At 45.3% G+C, this 20959-nt stretch overlaps 1 protein-coding gene across 1 annotated transcript in view; it reads right to left on the bottom strand.

Moving 5' to 3' along the window:
- Window positions 1-7310: 7310 nt before the first annotated feature.
- The window catches only part of LOC126519053 (high affinity nerve growth factor receptor-like), a 176867-nt gene continuing 163218 nt past the window's right edge, over window positions 7311-20959 (bottom strand). The window contains exons 10-15 of the mRNA XM_050168668.3: window positions 19913-20195; window positions 14851-15157; window positions 13226-13316; window positions 11305-11451; window positions 10637-10795; window positions 7311-9855 (exon numbers count right to left, since the gene is read on the bottom strand). Of these exons, the coding sequence (XP_050024625.1) occupies window positions 9670-9855; window positions 10637-10795; window positions 11305-11451; window positions 13226-13316; window positions 14851-15157; window positions 19913-20195 (1173 nt within the window). The 3' untranslated portion in view covers window positions 7311-9669. The remainder of the gene's footprint in view (window positions 9856-10636; window positions 10796-11304; window positions 11452-13225; window positions 13317-14850; window positions 15158-19912; window positions 20196-20959) is intronic.

Raw genomic sequence — 20959 nt, 5'->3', positions numbered from 1 at the left:
TACATTGCTCCCTCAATCTGGAGGTTGGTGCACGTTAATTCACACCCTGTGCTTTCGTAATAGTACGCTGGTGCTGGTTCGCATTGTGAAGTGGCGCGCGCGTATGTGTTCGTATGAGCATGCGTGTGTGTGTTGCTGCATGTAAGTTGTCTATTATACGCGCGTGCGACTTCGATCACTTCATCTGGTTGTTGGCATATTTTTAGCTCTGTGCGTTCTCACTTGTTGCATGGAGTTCTTGGTGGCTGGCCTCGTCTCATCTCTGAATTCTTCAGTAAGCTCGTTGATTGTTCCGCAGTGATGGTTGCCAATCTTTTCTAAAATCCTTCCAGCTTTGGCTCTGGGCGTTCCCCTTAATTGAAGGGCGTCCAGTGGCGTATTTGCCTGTGGCCCTTGCCTCGTCAACTTTTCTAATCGAAGGGGTCTCTGTTGGTTTTCTTTGTCTATATCTTCCTTGTTTATCAAGTTATTTTTCATGGCTAATGCGAAGCATCAGCGTACCGTTACGAAGAGCATATGGTGTTAATGAAAGGCAATAAAACATTTCCGTTAGCTTGTGAACATGCTTATCCTTTGAAATGTAGTGCTGGCGTGGCACCATGCTTATTTTGAAACACCTGTCTACAGTTATTATTCATGTTGGTGGTAAATCTGCGTACCACTACAGCCAAGCAAAGCAGATCCTGAACCTCCGTTCAGCAAGATTGGACATTGATCGGATGCCACCACCGTACGTGCCTGCGATGTGACGTCTTGGTCACTGTTTCATCACCGTAACTTTCGTACTTGACTGTTCACTGCCCTGTGTAAACTTACCTGCTTAAATCCACTGTTACTTTTCTGTAACATGTGCTTGCTGTACTATGTTCACTGGAACCTAATAAAATGACGAATGTGTACTTTTCCTTTGGGTATATTTCCCCTGTGTGGAGAACATTATACAGTTGTAAACATTTTGACTTTTTTTTTGTAGTCCATATTGTCAACTCGGCGTTCACTGGAGTTATATGCGAACTGAAATAAAATTTTGAATGTAGTTCCAGAGTCGATAATGCAACTTCCGAAACTTCTTTAATTTGAAATTCCCCCAAGGATTTTCAGCTTGCTTGCAGCATGCTGGTAGCCTTCGACGCTCTGGTGTGGGACCGTATCCTATAGTCACCCACGGTCCTCTTCACCGAAGGTGAGGCCTGGTGCCGTCGACTTTACGCACCCGCTACCGGCGGACCTGAACTGAAAGGTAATCAGTTATGTCGATGGAAGCTTCTTTTATAGTTCCGTTCTGTCCTTAGCGATTTGAAATCAAGTCATAGTTACTTTGCACGGCACGCCCACAATAAGTGGCAAACCGCGAAACAGCGCTTTGCCAACATATGTACGTCACCGTTCCCGAAGACTGCCAGTCGGATTCGCTGCGTAGATTGGTGGGTCCGTACGAGCTGCTATGCCGACAAGTTTAATTCCACAGATGCACGTTTACGTCTACATCAAACGGGAAACAAGAGACTGCATTTGGTACAACAGTATAAATAACCACCTTGTTCAATTACCAGCGCGCTAGCATCTGCGTTTTCGGGAGAATTACATGGCCCATAAGTGCGCGCTTAGGCAGAGCCGTTTCCTTTTCTAATACTTTATGGCATGCGCAAACTAAGTATGACGAAGTAATACAAAAGCGGTAATCGGAATAACAGCCCGTAACGTGTCTGGATCACAGTTAACGTTGTTTAACATTTGACTAATGCTGCCTGCAAGCAACGATGCAGAAACTTTTTTTTTTTTTTTGGAGAGTTTACGTTTTGAGTACGAAGTTTCTGGCTATGTCTTAGGCCAACACCGAATGACAGGCAGCAAGCGTCATTTGTCGGTCTAGAGCAGGAACACTGAACGAGGAAATTTGACCCGCGACTCGTTGCATGTCTTTCAAGCAAATGGTCAGAGGAGACCGGCCGACGCGATAACCAGCTGTACTGGTGTCTCACATCGGGGGCGTACAGCAAATGAAGTGTACACCTTTAGTTCACATATGACGAGAGCTGTCTATAGAAATATAAAACGAAACCTCTGGTGGCTTGGGGTGAAGCCCACTTCCAGTTTCTTGCCTCGGTGTTTTCCCCGTATTGCTGAAAAACATTCTGCAAAATTTTAAATATTTTTGTTAATAATGGATATTGATGCCTTCTGCACGTTTAGGTAGAACATAAACATTTTTGTGGGTATTTAAACATCTCGTTCTTACAGGGTTGAGTGGCTCGGCCGTTCATATTGACTCGTCTCTATGTGCAACAACGTGACTCGTAAGCGCAGATATGTATATGTTTCGCTACGTTTTAACGTTATTTTATATCCGCGATGCGCCATTTCCACAATATTCGAAGCTAAAAATTAACTACCTGTGGCTGCAGATGACTAACACACCGCTTTGGTAACTCCGACGCGGAAGGCTGCGCTCTAAGTCTTCTCGTATGTGCGAAATGTCTAAAGAATGTGTAGAAGCAGCGCAAAAACTGAGGTGCGAGGACGGAAATCAGCGACAACAAACTCCAAGGCAGCCCCGTCGGCAGACTGAACTCGGCACGTCTTCAACGCCGCACTGTTGGCGCAACAGCGCGCGTAAGACTTGCTCATCCAGTATTCGCGGTGAGTGCGACGTGGCTTCCAGGTACGACATGCTGCCCCGGAGAAGTCATTAATAATGAATAGCAATCCACGAAGTGCACTGCCGACGCAAGTTGAACATGGGCATTGGTGCATAAATCAACCGGCGAAAGCCCCGGCACCCTTCCAAAACGTTTCCAGCGTGGTGCGGCAGAGGGCAGCACAGGAAAACGAAAAAAAAAAAAAAAAAAGGCGAATTGCGAGCCCTGCAGCTTTGCTGAGGCCATTCTTAATGGGAATGCTACTGGTTCATGACCATTTAAAACATCGCAGTCGGCGTTTAAGCTGGTTCGAGTGTTTCATTGTGAAATTTTTATGTAACGTATCTTCCGGTGTGTTAGAAGCACGCGCCTCCGACTTACCGTTGACCAATCTAAAATGGGTGCGTCTTATAGAGCATTTTTTTTTTTTGCGTCGGAAGTGTTATAAAAATGTGCGACTTGTACATCCGAACGTACGCCACTCGTAAATATGACAGGCCGTTCAATCCAGCTCGGTAGGCACCGCGAAACGCGATTGCGCACGTTCATCGCGAAATGTCTTGCTCGCCCATTTCTAAGGCAATTATCTTTAGTCTCTCTTTCAAAAAAAAAACATATGAAAGCTACACTAACAGTCACCAAAGTTAGTACGCGTGAGCTCCAACCACAAAGGCACCTATGTCAGGATGACCGCGATGCCTACGCGGCGAGCCTTCGGTCACGGCACACGTTGCCACGGTCGCTCCGCTGTTGAAACAAAATTCAATTTCTTTCGGAATGCTGCCATGCACGGAGTCGAGTACTCGTGAAAACGCGCGGTGGAACGAGGACGAGAAAGGACCGTCGCATTAAGTAATGATCTGGAAAGGAACTGTGCCGCCTCTTCTTTGAAGGAGCTTTGAAGCAAATTGTTGGCTGACGCCGAGACGCAGGTGACCCTCATCCAAACCAAAACAAACCCTCTAAAGCAGTGAAACGCAATACTGCAGCATTGTGCGCGGGCTGAGAGTATGTCAGGACAGTTGTGGTCGACTTTGCAGCTGCTGAGAAAATCTCACTTGTGACAAAGCTCGGGGCTAACACCAATGAGCTTGCTATCAGTTGATAGAAATGGGTCATTTTCGAAAATATTTGCGTCTGTATGTATCTGTTTTCATTCGTATTTGAAAATGTTCGACTCGATTTGCAATGTGCTTTACCACTTTTTTTTCGAAGATATTCGCTGTGCCATTTTACCAACCCTCCCTTCAGTTTTCTATTTTGAATAAACACTGCTCAATCCTTGCTATTCAAAGTGCATTAAGTGGTTTTTAATTTTTGACATGCTTACTAGAAAGTGACAGCACCGGGCGACATGGTGTCGTCCAGTCTTGACATAAAACAAAGTTATATGTCACTAAGGAAATTTTGCAAAGGCACTCACAGAAAACCTGGAAAACTCAGGGAATTTGAACATGTCGAGTGGGTAGGCACCCTGATACTGCTAAAATGGATGTTCTTCCTCTTTCCGAACGAAAAAAAAAAAAAAGAAAGAGTACTTCAAAACATGGTTCAATAAGTTCACGAGACGTTCATTTGAGGGATCGCCAGCCGTTTGTGCGCAGACGCGAGTAAGTTCGGACGCCGAAGTCGGATATTCTGCGACATATTAACGCTATCGCTTATATTATTAACACATATTAACGCTATCAACATATTAACACTATTAATGCTATCACTAACGCTATTACAGTATTAACGCTATTAACATATTAACGCTATCGCGTTAACATCTTCACTACCAACAAATATACGCCTTGTGGCGCATCGTTCCTTCTTAAAAAGCGAATAGCTGCCTAGAAGTTTCGCGGTTCGCCGTGCGGTTCGCTTCGCCAGCCCTCCACGAGGCTTACAAGTATCAAAAAGAAGTCGCGTAAGGTGCTAAAATTTGCTTCAATACGTGCTCTAAAATGCTCCCCAAACGCGTTCTCGCCCGACAAGGGTTGTGAGAGGGACGAAGTTGATCTGCTGAGCAAGAACGCCGCTGGTATTCTGCGAAACGGCCCGAAACGCGAACGTTCGCGTTCGGCTGTTCGCTCACGTTGACAATCATAGTATGTGTGCGACGGTTGCTGCGCACTTTCGAAGCGAAGCCTATTTTTCCGAACCCTCCCAGATTTTGCCGACCGCGGCTACCGCTGTCCTGCCGATTAGATCACGCGCGCGCGGGCCGGTTTCCGTTAGACCAGCGGCGCAGTAGTGAAACGAACCAATAAAAGCCAGCCTTTAGAAAAAAAGAAAAGGTTCTCGACATGTTTTTAACTGTCTCGTTACTGTGCACGGGAAAAGGACAATGTTTCAGGGGTTTAAGGATTACAAAGAAAGAAAAAGTATACCAACAGAGAATTGGTGTAGCATATACAGGGTTTTTTTCTGCAACAAATTTTTTAAAATTATAGAAAAATTAATCACGGTAACGTTATGTTCATCATTCGAGTGTACGGCTTGGCAGCCTCCAGATACACCCGCCGTGGTTGCTCAGTGGCTATGGCGTTAGGCTGCTGAGCACGAGGTCGCGGGATCGAATCCCGGCCACGGCGGCCGCATTTCGATGGGGGCGAAATGCGAAAACACCCGTGTACTTAGATTTAGGTGCACGTTAAAGAACCCCTGGCGGTCGAAATTTCCGGAGTCCTCCACTATGGCGTGCCTCATAATCAGAAAGTGGTTTTGGCACGTAAAACCCCATAATTAAAATTAAATTAGCCTCCAGATACAGAGCAATTTCCGCAATTACGTGTGGAATTAGCGAAGTTACGGCAATTAACCTTATAATTATCAAGAATAGGTGGCTACAGTAAATGAGTACTTTGGGGCCCATTCTCGACACTACCTATCCCAACGATTAAATTTTCAATAGCGGATTTCATCTGGGAGCTACGCGAACAATTAGTTACCCTTGGCAGCCTTCAAACCTAAACTGGCTGGAAAAAGAGCGTCTGCGTCGTCGATGTCACGTAATTACGGCAATTGCTCCCTATCTAGAGGCTGCCAATCCGTACACTCGAATGGTAAACATAACGTTACCGTGATTTATACTTTTCTAAATTTAAGGATTTGGTGCAGCTAAAAAATAACGCCCTGTATATGTTATATCTATATAGAAACTGCAGAAAACTAATTGATCTTCCAAAAATCAAAGGACGCAAGAAAAAAATCCTTGTCTTTGGGTGCAAAGCACAAGAAGATTAGTTTTCCAGGGGCTCATGCCATTTTTATTTTGCGTTTTGCTCTTTAGCTAGCACCGTTGCAGTTTTGCCTTTTCTGCATCCTCCAGTGTTCTGAACAACTGGCTCAAGTTGGTGCTTTTTTGAAACTGTAACTGGTTTAAAGATGGTGAAAATGCTAAGTCATGCATGTTGGACGTGCGGCAGACTTTTGGAAGTGCGCTTAGAGGAAAGAAACCGCTCGAAGCGATACCCAGACTTACAGACGGACAGCTGCCGACACTTCTTTCTATCATCTTTCGCCGCTGTCAAATCGTAAATGTGACGATGTAAAGTTAACCTCTGCCTTAATGCTGCTGCTGTGACCACAAAATAAGATCGAATACGCCATAATCACGAGCTGCACGCTTATTTTAATGCGAACGCATTTTATGCCCCATTACGCGAAAATCCGTCGGCATGACCGATCGATGGTACCAAAAATTGCCGACGGCGTAAAGATTGAAATCACGTAAAAATGCTCGCATTCACGTCAAATTTCTCACGGAGGTTCCTATAAAGTAAATTAATGGATTCGAAAAGAAAATTCGATAGATTTCGGTCTGGGTGGGAATCGAACCCGGGCCTCCGAGGTGCCAAACGAGCACGCTTCCACGACGCCATCGACCATTTTGCGCCGTCAGCCATTTTTGGTACTATCTTTCGGTTCCGCCGATTACGCCAACGCATTTTCGCGTAATGGGGCATACGATGCTTTCGCATAAAATTTTTGCGCATTGAAGGGCGATAGCAAGGTGTTGTGCTGAAGATGTCTCAGACCGCTGGCGTGATGAATAGCGTGTCAGCGACATTGCAGGTGTTGCTCCTCGATGATGCACGAGATGAGACGGAAGGAAAAGCGCCGACGTTGGTCGGCGTCCAAAAGAAAGGATGACATAAACTTAGCTTGACGTTCACCACGATGTGGCATGCACACAGCTGTCCAGCCTGAACGGCAACGCCTATGCTTAACGCCGACAATACCCATGCCAGCAGTGGAAGCCAGAACGTAGTGGATCCCTGGACTTGGGGCGCCACCCATTAAGCTCCTAATCACCTATCCCCCTTTCCCCAAGTCAATAAAGTTATTCTCTCTCGCTCTCTGTCCTGGCTCTGGCGGATGAGTGGAGCGCGACAGTGCGTCCACTCGGCTTCATCGCTTTTGGAGCCAAACGCACTTCGCGTCTCTAGAGGCCTTCTAATCCTCCAGGCGCGGGCCACGCATGCGTCGTTGCTAACACGACAGCACAAAGCCCGCATGTGTTCACGCCAGATCTAAACTGCTGTGAGAGTTGAATGCTAACGAGGTGTTTCCCCGAGCAGTACACGGCCGCGGTACATGCTTGTACACTTACCGGTGCCATATGCGCACTGGCTCGGTATGTCGAGGCGACGCAGTACGTCGTCGCCGGATTGCAACACGGACTTATCATGGAAAGCACATTTTGTACATTTATGTGTGTACACCAGAAGCGTAAACGACGTAAATATCTCTTCGTATCGCTTTTGTCCCACGTAAGCACGATGGAGGTTCTTAATGCGCCGGACGGCGGGTCAGAAAATAAAAGCACATTTTGACGACGTCCCCGCGTGCGACACATTCTTTTCGACGTGGGCGCGTACACGAACACGAACACACTTCCGCGCACAAGATGGTGTCCGTCTCTGTGGCACCGTTCAGAAGCGCCATTGAATCACGGAACAGAACGAGGAATGACGTTAGAACGCGTGGTGTGTCGATGCTGGTAGTAAAAGTTCATTCTGACGAAGCTGAGTTATGCGAGGAGAACAGTACATCACGCAGCTTCATTGTGACGCGCTCGAGCACACGCAAACAAAGGGTCCCAAGCGAAGCACTGTCGCGCACACGGCCTCGGCAGGCTTTATGCGGGCTCCGTGTGCTTTCGATGACTTGCTACAAATCGATGACGGCTTCCGGCGCGCTCGATGGCACACACTGTGCGACGATGCTGTAGTAATGCATGCAATCTTGAGAACTGCGCTTGCGATGCTTTGCGGTTGGTCCGCTGAGCTGCTTCTGCTCACGTTTCCGCGTTTTTGGATACTTTGTAAAAACTACAGGGACTTTGACGTTAGGAATTTGGTTTTGTAGTCGTCCAGAAAGGCGCATTTCTAGGAGGTGAATTCGCTCATTTGTTGGTTTTTGGTGTCGCCGAGTCCCGACTCGCTCATCTATAAGTGCTCCAACAGAAAAGACGGAAAAGCACTCTTGCTTTTCCTTAATTTTTCGCCTCCGCAGTTTTCGCTAGTGTTGGTATTTAATCTACCAGCGTGACCTCAAAGTAGACGTCGCTGCCACTCCTTTAAAGCAACGTTATGATGACAAAACTTCTCTTTCTGGTGACCCTGACTAATTTAGGGCACGCTACCTGCGATAGGTGGCAGCGGCGTTTCCGGGACAACAGGTCGATCTGCGAAATATGCTTTTCGCTTTATTTTGTTCCTTCACATGTTGCCTCAGCCGGCCGAGCGAACGTTAATTAATCAAGCTCTACCTTAGTCTTTGGTTGCTATGCTGATTCCTCGTTGATTTCACTAAAGCGTGAACCGAAGAAGAAGACACCACGCTTACCAGGCCTCCATTTAGAGCTGTAGGTGCCCTCCTGCAGAAGCTACCAAGCCTATGTGCCTCGGGAGTCCGCGTATGATGCGCGAAATAATTGAGCCTGTATTCTTTAGCAATAATTATAAACTGATGCCAGGCTTATGGCTTTAGTGCAGTATCTGAGCTACTTTGATGTTGTTCTACATCGCCTGTTGATCAAGGTAGCAGGCACAGTGGTCAAGTACCTGCTTAGCGCTGATGGTCGTGCAATAATCTGCCCTGCCGCGAATTTGGTGGCACTGATAACAGCATCCTCACGCTTACTGTAGGGTTTTCTGTGCTCCAAGGTCGTTGTGGCACGTTCTGTTACAGCTATACTATGACTATAAACGTACGTACTGAAATCGCAATGCCCAAAAATAGAAGCATCGAGCCAATTGGTCCGTGATTTTTGTGACACCACGCGCAAGGTACCGAAGCAGAGAAACGGGTGCCTTCCGTGTTTCAGCGCCGAATCCACTTGTCCGCTCTTGACAGAAGGCACTTCGCAACATGCAGTGCCTTGCTTGTAAGGGAAGGTTGGTCACTAGTTGCATTCTCACTGCTTGGCGGTGTCTTCATCGCTGCTTTTGCCATAAAGGGTTCGGTCTTCAAGAACGATCCTTGGAAGTTTGTGTACCCCTTCGCTGATCTTGGAGGCTCTGTTGTGTGTAGGGCGTTTTTGCCGTTGGATGTCGCCAGCACCCCGAATAAAATCGGTCACAGTGTAAGCCGATTTCGGCAGATGACGTTCGTCGAGAGAAGATACTGGCCGTTTCTGAAATTAGGGCAGCTAACGGAGCGTCCAGTTGCGCAGACCTACATCATCGTTTTTTTATGCAACACCTGACGAACTTCACGAAGCTCTAGTGCGAGATATTGAGTAAAATTTTTATTCGCGCCTGTGTGTCATCGAGTGTTTCAGCCTGATTTCACTGTGACGCTCACTTTCTGTCATCGTGTCCAATTTCTGCTCTATGAAACGAAAGCTCGAAGCTCCCTACACGTGGAAGGCAGACGGGGCTGCACGGGCTGCTCAACGGATAGCATGAGCTGTTCAGCTATTTGCTCGTTGCAGAGAGCGCGCAGGTTAGGACTGCCATTTTGTGCGTCCAGAGCATGGTTGAGAGCACACAAGGCGTGGTGTGGCCCTGTCGTCACAGCAGCGCCGGTGCGATGATCACTCAATGACTGGCATGTACTCCGACTCGGCCTTGCAGAAGTGCTCCAGCTGTGAGTGCAGCTCCTTGATAGGGCACCTGTCCTGCGGCTGCGTCTTCCAGCAGGTCAGCATCATCTGATAGATCTCCTCGGGGCAACCGTCGGGCTTGGTCAGCAGCTTACCGCTTGTCACCTGCTGGATCACCTGCACGCAGATTTGTGAAGTGATCTTAGAGTTTGCCATTAATTACGCGACGCCGTATAGACAATATGCTGCAGAACTTGAGATCACAAAAATACAGCGGCGCTGCCGTTGGTTTAGGCGCAAGCAAGAAATCGTATTTCGGTGTGGGCAAAAGGGGTAGTCCTTCTCATAGCATGACTTCCAAGTATATGCTTGCGGGTTTGTACATCTAGCGCGATACAAGATGAGACCTACAGGTACGACTGTTGCGAAAAGACAAGTTGAATACACAGGTCCATTTGTCAAGTGTTCTGCCTATAATATCGTACAAAGCAGCGTAGAGAAAATGTGAAGCGGATAGTCAATGTATTCATTCGCTATTTTTGCCTACACAACTGATTCACTATATCAGACTCTCTCAGGCATCCTGCATTGGTGTGCATATGTTTTTGTCTACAGACGCGCCCCTTGCCTAAGATCACTTGTGATATGCAAGTGAGGAGATAAACGATGATTCGATAGCGGAGCACGAATTACCCATAGTTCTTGTGGTCAACGCTGGATCAACGTATGTGGATTTTAATTTGAACTCCTTTAGAAAAGGTCTGGTAACTGCAAGTCTATCAGACCTAAAGCTGCTGCTGCATAAATATTAGGCAGGGATATAGTGTAGTGATGTGGCTAGGGTGTCTTAGAGTGCCGATAACTATCGTTTTCGGGTCTTCATGGTGCATTGCTTTTGCAAAGCGTGGTTTACGTAACAGATATTGAAATACATGCAAGCTGGATAACAGAATCTTACCTCGTGGTTTGACAGCTCGTACCAGGGTTGCTTGCCGAACGCGAATATTTCCCAGAGCACGACGCCGAAGCTCCAGACGTCCGACTCGACAGTGAACTTGCGGTATAAGATGCTCTCTGGAGGCATCCACCGGATGGGCAACATGGTGTGTCTTCCCACCTGCGTACATTGAGGGGGTCTTAGCGTATCGTAAAATTTGACGGGTAGGGTAGAAAAAGAGCGCAGCCGGTGACCATATTACGTGACAAAGCCCTTAACGTTGCTGCTGGAAAGAAATTTAGAAAGCGTTAAAACTGATTCGTGGTTTAGTGCGGCCGGGTTGGCGAGAATGTGTTGGCAGAGTCCGAACTCAGCAACTAGGATTCGTATCCGAAAACCAGTAACGATTATCGGCTGCGTGTTCCAAAGAAGCGGTGAGGGCTTGCCCAGCGTTCGCTGCTTGTCCTTCCGAGAAGGTAACGTTCAGTGGGCGTCGCGCGATCGAGGTGGACAGTGGAGGTGCCTTTCTCCTGGTTCTCGTGCGTGGTCGGTCGACGCGAGCCGTAGCCTTCGCTACAGTGCACGGAATTGGTCAAATGGTGTTTAGCTGGCTAGAACGTTTGCGCAATGCTACGTACCAAGTCGTGATGCGGGCTTGCGGTGCGCACATATGTTCGTATTAAGCTCACCCTGTAGTAGTCGGTGCTGTAGACGTCCCGCGACATTCCGAAGTCGCCTATTTTGATGACCAACATGTCGCCGACGAGACAGTTGCGTGTCGCGAGATCTCTGTGCACGAAGTGCTGCGACGCCAGGTACTCCATGCCGGCTGCCACCTGGACCAAGAGGCGGTGACGTCAGTAAAAGAAGCGTTCTACGATGCTCGTCACCAAGAGCGTTGTCGAAAGTGCCGATATATAAAGAGGATATAAATGGTCAAAAAATGGTGCCGAATAAATATGTAATGATCTTAGCCCGTGTGTGACACGTATTTACAACTTTTCCTTAAAAACTGGCATTTTGCCACAATATATAAAGAGTGCTAAGGTGACGGTAATATACAAAAGTGGTAATAAAAATATTCTCGTAATTATAGGCCCATCTCAAACCTTCACCTATTCTCCAAAGGACTTGAAAAAGTTATTCATCTTGGACTGTCAAAATTTATTGACAAACATTCCGTCATAACAAAACCGCAATATGGATTTAGATCAGGTTTTTCAACAGAAAGTGCTCTACTGTTTAAAAAAGAATTGATCCTAAAAAATATTCAAGCAGAAAGATTCACACTCGGCCTATTTTTAGATATGCCCAAGGGATCTGACAAAATTATCCATGCAACATTTATAGGAAAGCTGCAGTGTTCGTGGTGTTGCCTTCAATCTAATTCAAAACTACGTAGAAAACAGACATTAATGTGTATCGATAAGCAGAACTCTGTCCCCAATGAGACTTGTTAAATACGGAGTTCCCCAAGGCAGCATATTGGGACTGCTTTAGTTTATTATATTGATTAATGATATTGTAAGTGTTGACCCTTCAGCCCAATACATAATCTATGCCGATGATACAAGTCTTTTCTTTTCTGGGACAAATATACGTCATCTCGTGAATCTAGCTGACATAACATTAGAAAAAGTAGACACCTGGACACTTGGACACTCTTTACAATTTAACTGTTCCAAAACTAAAGCTGTTCTTTTTCGCTCTCAATCCCCGCTTTACGAGCCCACTCATTCTTATAATCTCATGCTAAACAATAATAAAATGGAATTTTCTTCTACGGCAAAATCTGTAGGTGTTATTTTTCATAAATATATGAAATGAGATCACCATACGGAATTTTTGCAAAACAAACTTTACAAACTCTTGGGCGTACTGATAAAATGTCAGCGTGTATTGCCAGTTCCTCGAAAACTTTTATTCAAGGCACCTTTTGAATCTCATCTGCGCTATGGTAACTTAATTTGGGGTAACGGAACAAAACAATCCACAAATAATCTTCTTATCCTAAAAAAAAAATGGCCCTAAGTTCTGTTGCAAACCTGCCATTTAATGCATACACTTCAGAACTATTCATTAAATATAATGTAATTAAATTAAATGTGCCATATGAATACAATTTATTACTTTCCTTTAGAACAGATATTGTAAAGAATCGCGGTTATATACACCGTGTAGCTAACTTGCAACTAAATCCTTCTTCACGCCTAAACCGACACTCGGAACAATGGCATGTGCCACGGCCGCGCACGAACTATGGCTTGCGAACTTTAAGTTACTGCTTGCCAAAGACATGAATTAATTTCAATCTTCCTTACGAAAATGTTCGCACACTCTCTAGCACTTCTGTTTTAAGCATGCTGTATTAAATATGTTGCTAAATAAGTTCTCTTTTTGTAAGATAATTTTCTGTGTTTATCATGTATATTCGCATTTGACACTGACGTTGAAATGTATTCTTTTACTACCATGCTGCCATAGTGAACCGGGGACATAGGGCTAGTCAAGCTGTTTCTAACGCAGCTTTTTTCCTTCGTCCCAACCACTTATGTGAGTCTCCGTGTATGTGGTAAAATAAATGAACTCAAACTAAAAAAAAGAACGTACTTGGAACGATATCTTCAGCAGGTCAGCCCTTGTCAGAGGTGCAACAGCTTTGGCGCCTGGATCAAGCACCGACCGATCCGGGCCACGGTCCCTAAGGAAATGACATTGCGCTTGACTGCGATTGTTTAGGAAGCATTGCAGGATCACTCTAAACGCAACATGTGGCTTGCCTAAAGAGTGGCATTTGTTTTCATCGACCTTTAGTCAGGTTGGACAGTCGGTAGCCTTTCTTAAATAATAAAAAAGAAATATTGGGCACAAGCTGGACGAAGAGAGATAGGGTAGCGCAACAGTTTACGCCCCAACTCCCGCAACAATGTTTAGAAGCCTTAGTGCACGTGGCCGAGGCTGTCGCTTAGCAGGCTGTGACACTTTCAGTACTTTGAAGTTCAGCTGATTAAGAGAAATTTGGAAAGCATAGACGAAACGCAGAGGGAAGGTAGCGGTAGTGCCCTACCTACATAGAACGGCACATAGTCTTAAGAAAATGGCTAGCCCGGTGGACACAAAAGTGGTATTTTCAGCACCAGAAAAGCTGGCAAAAATATGTCGATTAACGGACCCGTACCGTAAGCCAGTTGTCGGATGCTTTACGAATCACCGTAAAGCACCAGTGGGTTGCGTAAAAGCTGTTGTTTATGAGCTCCCGCTCTCCTGTGGGAAAAAATGCATCGGACAGACAGGAAGGTGTCTTAACGACCGATTACGGGAACATAGCCTAAACGTGAAAAATAAGTAACACGGTCACCTGTCAACTCACTGTCAGGAATGCGGCTGTGCGCCGGTGTATGGATCCTGCCGGGTTCTTGCGAAGCACAACGATAAAGATGTGCGAGAGATTATTGAGGCTCAGGCTATCTGTCGGAATAGTGATATACGTGTGTTAGTGCCCCTTCGGTCGACTTGTTAGATAAGGAGACGGCTGTCTTGGATGGTTAAGATTTGGATGAGGTGGCGCCACTGTGCATGGGTTAAATAGGTGTGTTTCCTGAAAATCAAGTTGTTGAAGTTAGCGCATTGTGGTGTCGTCTCCCTTCCGTCCTTGTTTGCTGGCGCTAAATATGCTTTCCAAGTCTGCTTACCAACACGCCCAAAAAATGGCAACCAGAGAAATTGTTTTCGCTATCACTGTGCTCCGAAGCTCTACACAACACAGGGCACAGCGGCATATTTTAAAACTCAGGCGTTGCCTTGGAATTTCTGAACAAAGGCTTCAGGTCACCAAGAAACAGTGTGAAGCTCGCCTACTTCGAAGACAAGCAAGGTGCGAAGTGGCTTTGACAATGAGCGCGCCATTTAAGACTAAGGACAAGTGTCAAGTAAGAGGTGACACGTCCGCTATGCCTGCGCGTATCTCCATTAGGTCAGGTATAGTCAACATTCAGGCCGCGCAAATCTAGCAGGACAAATTGAGGTAGTTGTGTCTCAGTATTGTTTGCAGGGGAGGGAGATAGAAAGATAGATATAACGGTTCTGTGGACAGGAAAGCGTTTATAAGTACGAATGACAGTGCAACAAGGTATATACGGACAAAGCCGTAAGCGCAACGAGAGGGGCAGACAGGGGAGCGCCGAACTTCTCAGACAGCCGGGACGGCTCTCACTCCCTGAAATGGATGCACTCACCTGAGAAAATTGTTGAGATCCCCGTACTCCATGTACTCGAAGAGGATCATGAGCGGGTCCCCGTCGGTGGAAACGCCGTAGAAGCGCACAATGTTTGCGTGATGCAGGTTGGTGAGCAGTTCGGCCTCGCGTTCGAAGTCCACACGTGCCTCGTCGCCCGCCGCGTCCTTGAGCGTCTTCACGGCGACCAGCGTCGTCGGCTCGTCGGGGGTCAGGTAGTCCACGGTGCCCAGGAACACGCGTCCGAACGCACCTTCGCCCAGCGACTGGATGAAGCTGATCTTCTCGCGCGCGATATGTCGCACTGCTGCACAGGGACGTGAACGATCATTAGGGAGCGTAGGGCCGCACCGGCCCAAGACCTAGAAATTCGGTAAAAGCTTTTCTCACAAAACATCACTGCGCCTGCTCTGCGAACTAAAAAAAATTACAGGGTCTCTTAAGGTCTCTCGTAAGAGGTGAACGGCGAAAGCCTACGCTTCATCCTGTTAGCATTCGCCTCTTTCTCTTTGTCTCTTCTCTTTCTCTTCTTTCTTTTAGTCATCACTGCCGACTACTAAGCATTTTTAGTCACTTGTAATCAATTGTAGTGATTACAAGCCGTCGTTAGACATGTTGGCCATATCAAAGCCATTAGTAGTCATTGCAAGTCATTTCAGTAATTATTAGTCACTAATAGTCATTACTAAGCATTTTTAGTAATTTCTAATGAATTGTAGTCGTTACAGTTCGTCGTTAGACATATTGGCCATTTCGTAGGCATCAGTAGTCATTACAATTCATTTTAGTCATTATTAGTCATTACTTCTCACTACTAAGCATTTTAGTCATTTCTAATAAAGTGTGGTCATTACAAGCCGTTGTTAGACATAGTGGTCATTTCGTAGTCATTAGTAATCTTTAGTAGTCATTTTAGTCATTACTACTCATTACGAGACATTTCTAGTCATTTCTAATCAATTGCGGTGATTACAAGCCGTCGTTAGACATATTGGTCATATCGGAGTGATTAGTTGTCATTACTACAAGTAATTAGTAGCCATTATTAGTCATTACAAGTCATTATTAACCTGTACCAATCTCTATTGTAACGTTATCATTCACTAACTGTCACTATCAATCATTTTTCATTCTTTAATCTGTCTTCATTTGGCGTGATGACGCTTTGGCGGACGCTCCGGCGGTCAGGTCTGCTGACACAAACTTCACCATGAGCCTAGAAAGGCTTTAAAAAAAAGAAAGGCCTTAAAAATTGCTCCACCGTGACGTCAACTGCCCCGAGAAATGCTGCTACCTGTTCTGCGCTGCCGAAGTTGAGCGCGCAACGAGCTCGCGTTTCCCGTCGTTCGATATTTTCTTTCGTGAGGCTTGCCGGTATTCTTTTTTCTGAGGTTTAGAGACGGAAAACTTCATATAAAAAAAAAAAATGAAAAGATGGAAATGTCATGCCAGTACTCCTTCAAATCCAGCAATTGACGTGAGATACGTACAGTGGTTGCGTAACAGAGTTTTTTACACTTAACGCTTCACAGACTTGAACAAGTTAAAAAAATAAATAAAAAATAAACATAAAGAGGTAACCGATTACAATTACTTCAATAAAAAATGTAATTAAATAGAGCCACCCATTACTTCTCCAGGAAAGCAATTGAGCAATTACTAAAATGTAATCGGTCACTTTTACGTTACTTTCCTCGCAACGTTTAATAACATTGCACATATACAGTCAGAACCATATTCACAATAGAAGACCATTCTAATCTGCCGGAAGTCACTGATCTAGATTACCAGTACATGCAATCCATCGATGTAACAGAGGATGGTATCACAGGTCTCGTAAATAACCTTGACTACTTCTTCGGGTGTCGATAATATTAACTCAAAAATTTTAAAGAATACAGTCACGCTATCTAGCAAATTTTTATGCAATATTTACCGCCAGTCGTTATCATCAGGCCAACTTCCCTTAGACTGGAAAATTGCAAAAGTAATACCAGTCCACAAAAGTGGTAGCAAGAATGCCCCAGAAAACTATCGTCCAGTATCATTGACAAGTATTTGCTGCAAAGTGCTTGAACATATCATTGCATCTCACATATATCATCATCTGGAATCAAATAATTTTTTCTTTATTAACCAACATGGGTTTAGGAAAGGTTTGTCATGTGAGACGCATTTACTAGAATTCACTACGGACTTGCATTTTAACATGGACGATAATAGATTGCTTTTTTCTCGACTTCTCCAAAGCCTTCGACCGTGTGGCTCACTGCCGTTTAATTTCCAAGTTATCCGTTCTCAAATTAGACTGCTTAACGCTCTCCTGGATTCGTAACTTCCTAACAAATCGTCAGCAATTTACAGTCGTTAATAATTTTACGTCACCCTTGCATATGTCAGTTCCGGTGTACCGCAGGGTAGCGTACTAGGACCCTTGCTTTTTCTTATTTACATCAATGATCTGCCCAATAACATCTCATCCTGCATGCGTGTTTTCGCCGATGATTGTATATTATATCCACCAATTCGCAGACTTGATGACCATCGCATTCTTCAAGAGGACCTTCATCTCGTTACCAAATGGTGAGAAGATTGACAAATGAAACGTAACTCATCTAAATGCCAACTAATGGCGCATTCACGCGAAAAACATCAATTCATACGTTTTTCTATTATATAAACTCAAATATAGTATCTCAGACATCAGCATATAAATATCTAGGCGTAAATCTTACACCGAGCCTTTCCTGGGCCTTTCACATTGCAACCATATGCGCAAACGCTTCCTAATCTCTTGGGTATATTCGTCGCAACTTGCGTAATTCCCGGTCTAACATCCGTAAATTAGCATTCGTATCATTTGTACGCCCTCAGCTTGAGTTCGCGTCCCTTATATGGTCTCCCTACCATGAATACTTAATCCGCATGTTAGAAGCCATCCAAAACCGAGCTAGTCGATTTATTTCCCGAAATTACAGCTACCAGTCAAGCATTACTCAAATAAAACTCGACCTTTCTTTTCAATCACTGAGTAGGCGACGTGACATAGCATTCCTGTCTTTGCTCCATAGATATGTTCACCAAATCAAGCCATCAAACTTGCCACTGGAACGCGCGTCCTGCACATCACGACGACTTTATAATGATTTAAGCCTCACTCGCATTTATGGCAACACTAACGCATTTAACTTCTCGGCTTCGCCACGAGCGATTCGGTTATGGAATTCGCTTCCTAATAGCACTGTCGCTCAAATGAGCAATGATAAATTCAGACAACTACCGAACCTACAGTCTTCATCATAACAAATATATTCATCTGTACATATGTCATGTCATATAATACGTGTCACATACGGGTCATGACTTTCGTTTTCTTGTTATTGCTGTTTCAATTTTGTTTGCTTTATGTGCTCGCGCTATGTACGTTATTTAGCGCGAATGTTACATCGCTTTTTATGTTACTGTAGTTTGTACTTTTCATTCATTTCCCGATAACTCTTTGTATTGATTTAGCGTTTTTATTTTTTACACTGTTTTGCAAGCATGTGATCATTACAAATATTTTTAGCTCACATTTTTTAGCGCTCATATATCTGTTTTCTCTTGCCATTTGTTCAATGACGCCCCCCTTACTCAATGCTCCCCTTGGGGCCTGTAAGGTACCTTGAAATAAATAAATAAATAAATAAATAAATAAATAAATAAATAAATAAATAAATAAATAAATAGAATGAACTGGCCTTGCTGTGCTTCCATTGCAGCTCATCACACATTGTTTTTCCTCATTACCTATTTTTTTTTTCGAAATCATCGTCGACTCGTTTTCATGGGAAAACACCAGCTGTGAAACTGAATGCTCGATGCGTGTGCTGAAGGAAAGGGAAGTGCTGTAAGTTACGAACACCTTGCGCACAAGGTTGTCGTTACCCAATGCCGTGATGCTCGCGTCTGGGCTAGGGCAAAGCGCTTCCGGCAGGGCAAGTATAAAACAACAGAAAAATTGTCCATAGCTGAATTCCTAGCATCAACGTCGCAAGTGCTCATCGCTATGGAGCTATAGCAGCGCCGCTTCAATTCGTCGCAACCTCGTAGAACTCTCGTTGGCCATTTTGACCCAAAGAAGGAACTATAACAGACGCCAGCATATGTTCACCTTCCTCGAAAAGACAGCGAAATCGGTAATGTTATTAAAAAATTGTGCACGTCCAGCCCACATGTTGAAATCTGATAAGCGAAACTCTCGTGAAGCGGTCAAAGAAATGCCAAGCAACTGAATATGTGTTGCACAGCGTTTTGCACCATCTGTCTGCCAGTGAAGACGGAAAAAATACGGACACAACAGCGAGAGATCGTCAGCACCCAGCAGCCATGGCTGGGAAAGACAGCTTCGCTTTCAAACATAACTGCATCTCATTCAGCTCCAAGGGAATGTCCGTGTGTTACAACCTTAAAATTAGGTCTATGCGTGCCACGTGTCAGACAGATAGGAACATGTACGTATAACAGCAAGAACTTCTGTCTGTATCGGAGATGTCATAGACTGGACAAGTAAAGAAGAAATGAGCAGCAGGTTTTACCGCCTCCGAAGGCCGCTAAAAGCGCTTCCAAGATATGTGTGTGAACCTGCAAGCCTGCCATGTTCAGGTGGTGATCGAGGCGTGGCTGAAGGACGCTAATGGACCTTTTCAGAAGCGCGCGCGTATCTCTGGAAAGTTCTATTGTGGTAAAGAGATATCCCGTGTACGTACAAGTTTTCAGCCCTTTGGACGATGTTACTTCCACACCACGGACCACTCTACTGTGTAGTTCCCGCCAAATTCAAGTGTTCAAAGCTTGTTTCGTCAGAAAGCAACTGCTTACATGTAATTGGTTACTGAAAAAAGTATCTAAATTACAGTGAGCGTTGCCGAGTAAAAAGTAATGTTCAAACTACGAAACTAAAAAATTTAATTGATTGCAAGTAATTAACCACATAGCATTCGTTGCGCACAAGTATGGCCCTCCTCGCGACGAATTGCCCTCGTTACAACGAAAGCATCACTCGCAAACAAAAGCGGCGCACCATTTTTGCCGCCCTTTAGCGTGTCCTGGTGGTAGACGGGGTAGTTCGGGTTCTCCACCATGCGCGCCATGTTGAGCGGGATGCGCTCGCGGCCCACGACCCTCTTGCGGTCGAAGCAGCGCCGGCCGCCCGGTCGCAGCGAGTCCCAGAGCCAAGCCGAGAAGCGGGTGCCGTCGGCTGCGTAGTCCTGACGGAACTGGCACCAGCGCAGCATCACAAGCGCGCCGCCCACCGCCACCAGCACCAGCAGCACGCTCAGCGCCACTATCATGGGAAGCTGGTGCTGCTCGCGCGGCGGAGAAGGATTGCCTGAGTGAACGACACTGTTACATAATACATATATATATATATATATATATATATATATATAATGATGTACCGCTCATTATGGTAGAGGAAAAATAAAAATGCAACGATACATAGACAATGACGAACGATGGCACAGACGCTCGCTGGTGCAATATTTCGTATTAAGGTGTATTAGGTTTGCAGAGTTCAAGCATGGGTGTAAAAAGAGGGGGTAAGCAAATGGCGAAGGTAATGCCTGTGTGGGCCTTACCGTCTGTGCTCGAATTTCGGGAGATGCGAGACAATTCGCTGTGCACCCTTCGAATTTGACGTGTTTGGCACATCGTTGGGCGTACCTCTGGCGTCAAAAGCGGCTGTCACAGACGAAAAGATCACTGCCTTTATCCGCTTTAGTGACGTCACTGTTTAGCAGAAGCACGCCGGCCGACCAACAACCACGACGTCAAGACAATATCATGAAAATTATTTGGGCTTATCCAGTCAATACAAATGGTGCGGATACATTTATAAGGCGCTGGCACACTAGTTTCTTTATCAATCGCGGTAATAGACTCAAGTTTGAGTTGAGTCTCCTAAACGTACTAATGGTGTCTGCAACGTCACAAAATCAAATACTGATTTTGTGTCTGTGTGTGTCGTTACGGTGTCGTGTTTCAAGAATGGTTTTGTTAATCTGGTAAAGTCGTCATGCTTATAATCTCATGCTAACGGTGACTGCTTTGGAACCGACTCCCTTTT

Source organism: Dermacentor andersoni, chromosome 3, assembly GCF_023375885.2.
Source record: "Dermacentor andersoni chromosome 3, qqDerAnde1_hic_scaffold, whole genome shotgun sequence".
In the NCBI taxonomy this organism is placed as follows: domain Eukaryota; kingdom Metazoa; phylum Arthropoda; class Arachnida; order Ixodida; family Ixodidae; genus Dermacentor; species Dermacentor andersoni.
Note: the sequence above shows the minus strand (reverse complement) of the source record. Positions and strands in the feature narration are given on the sequence as shown.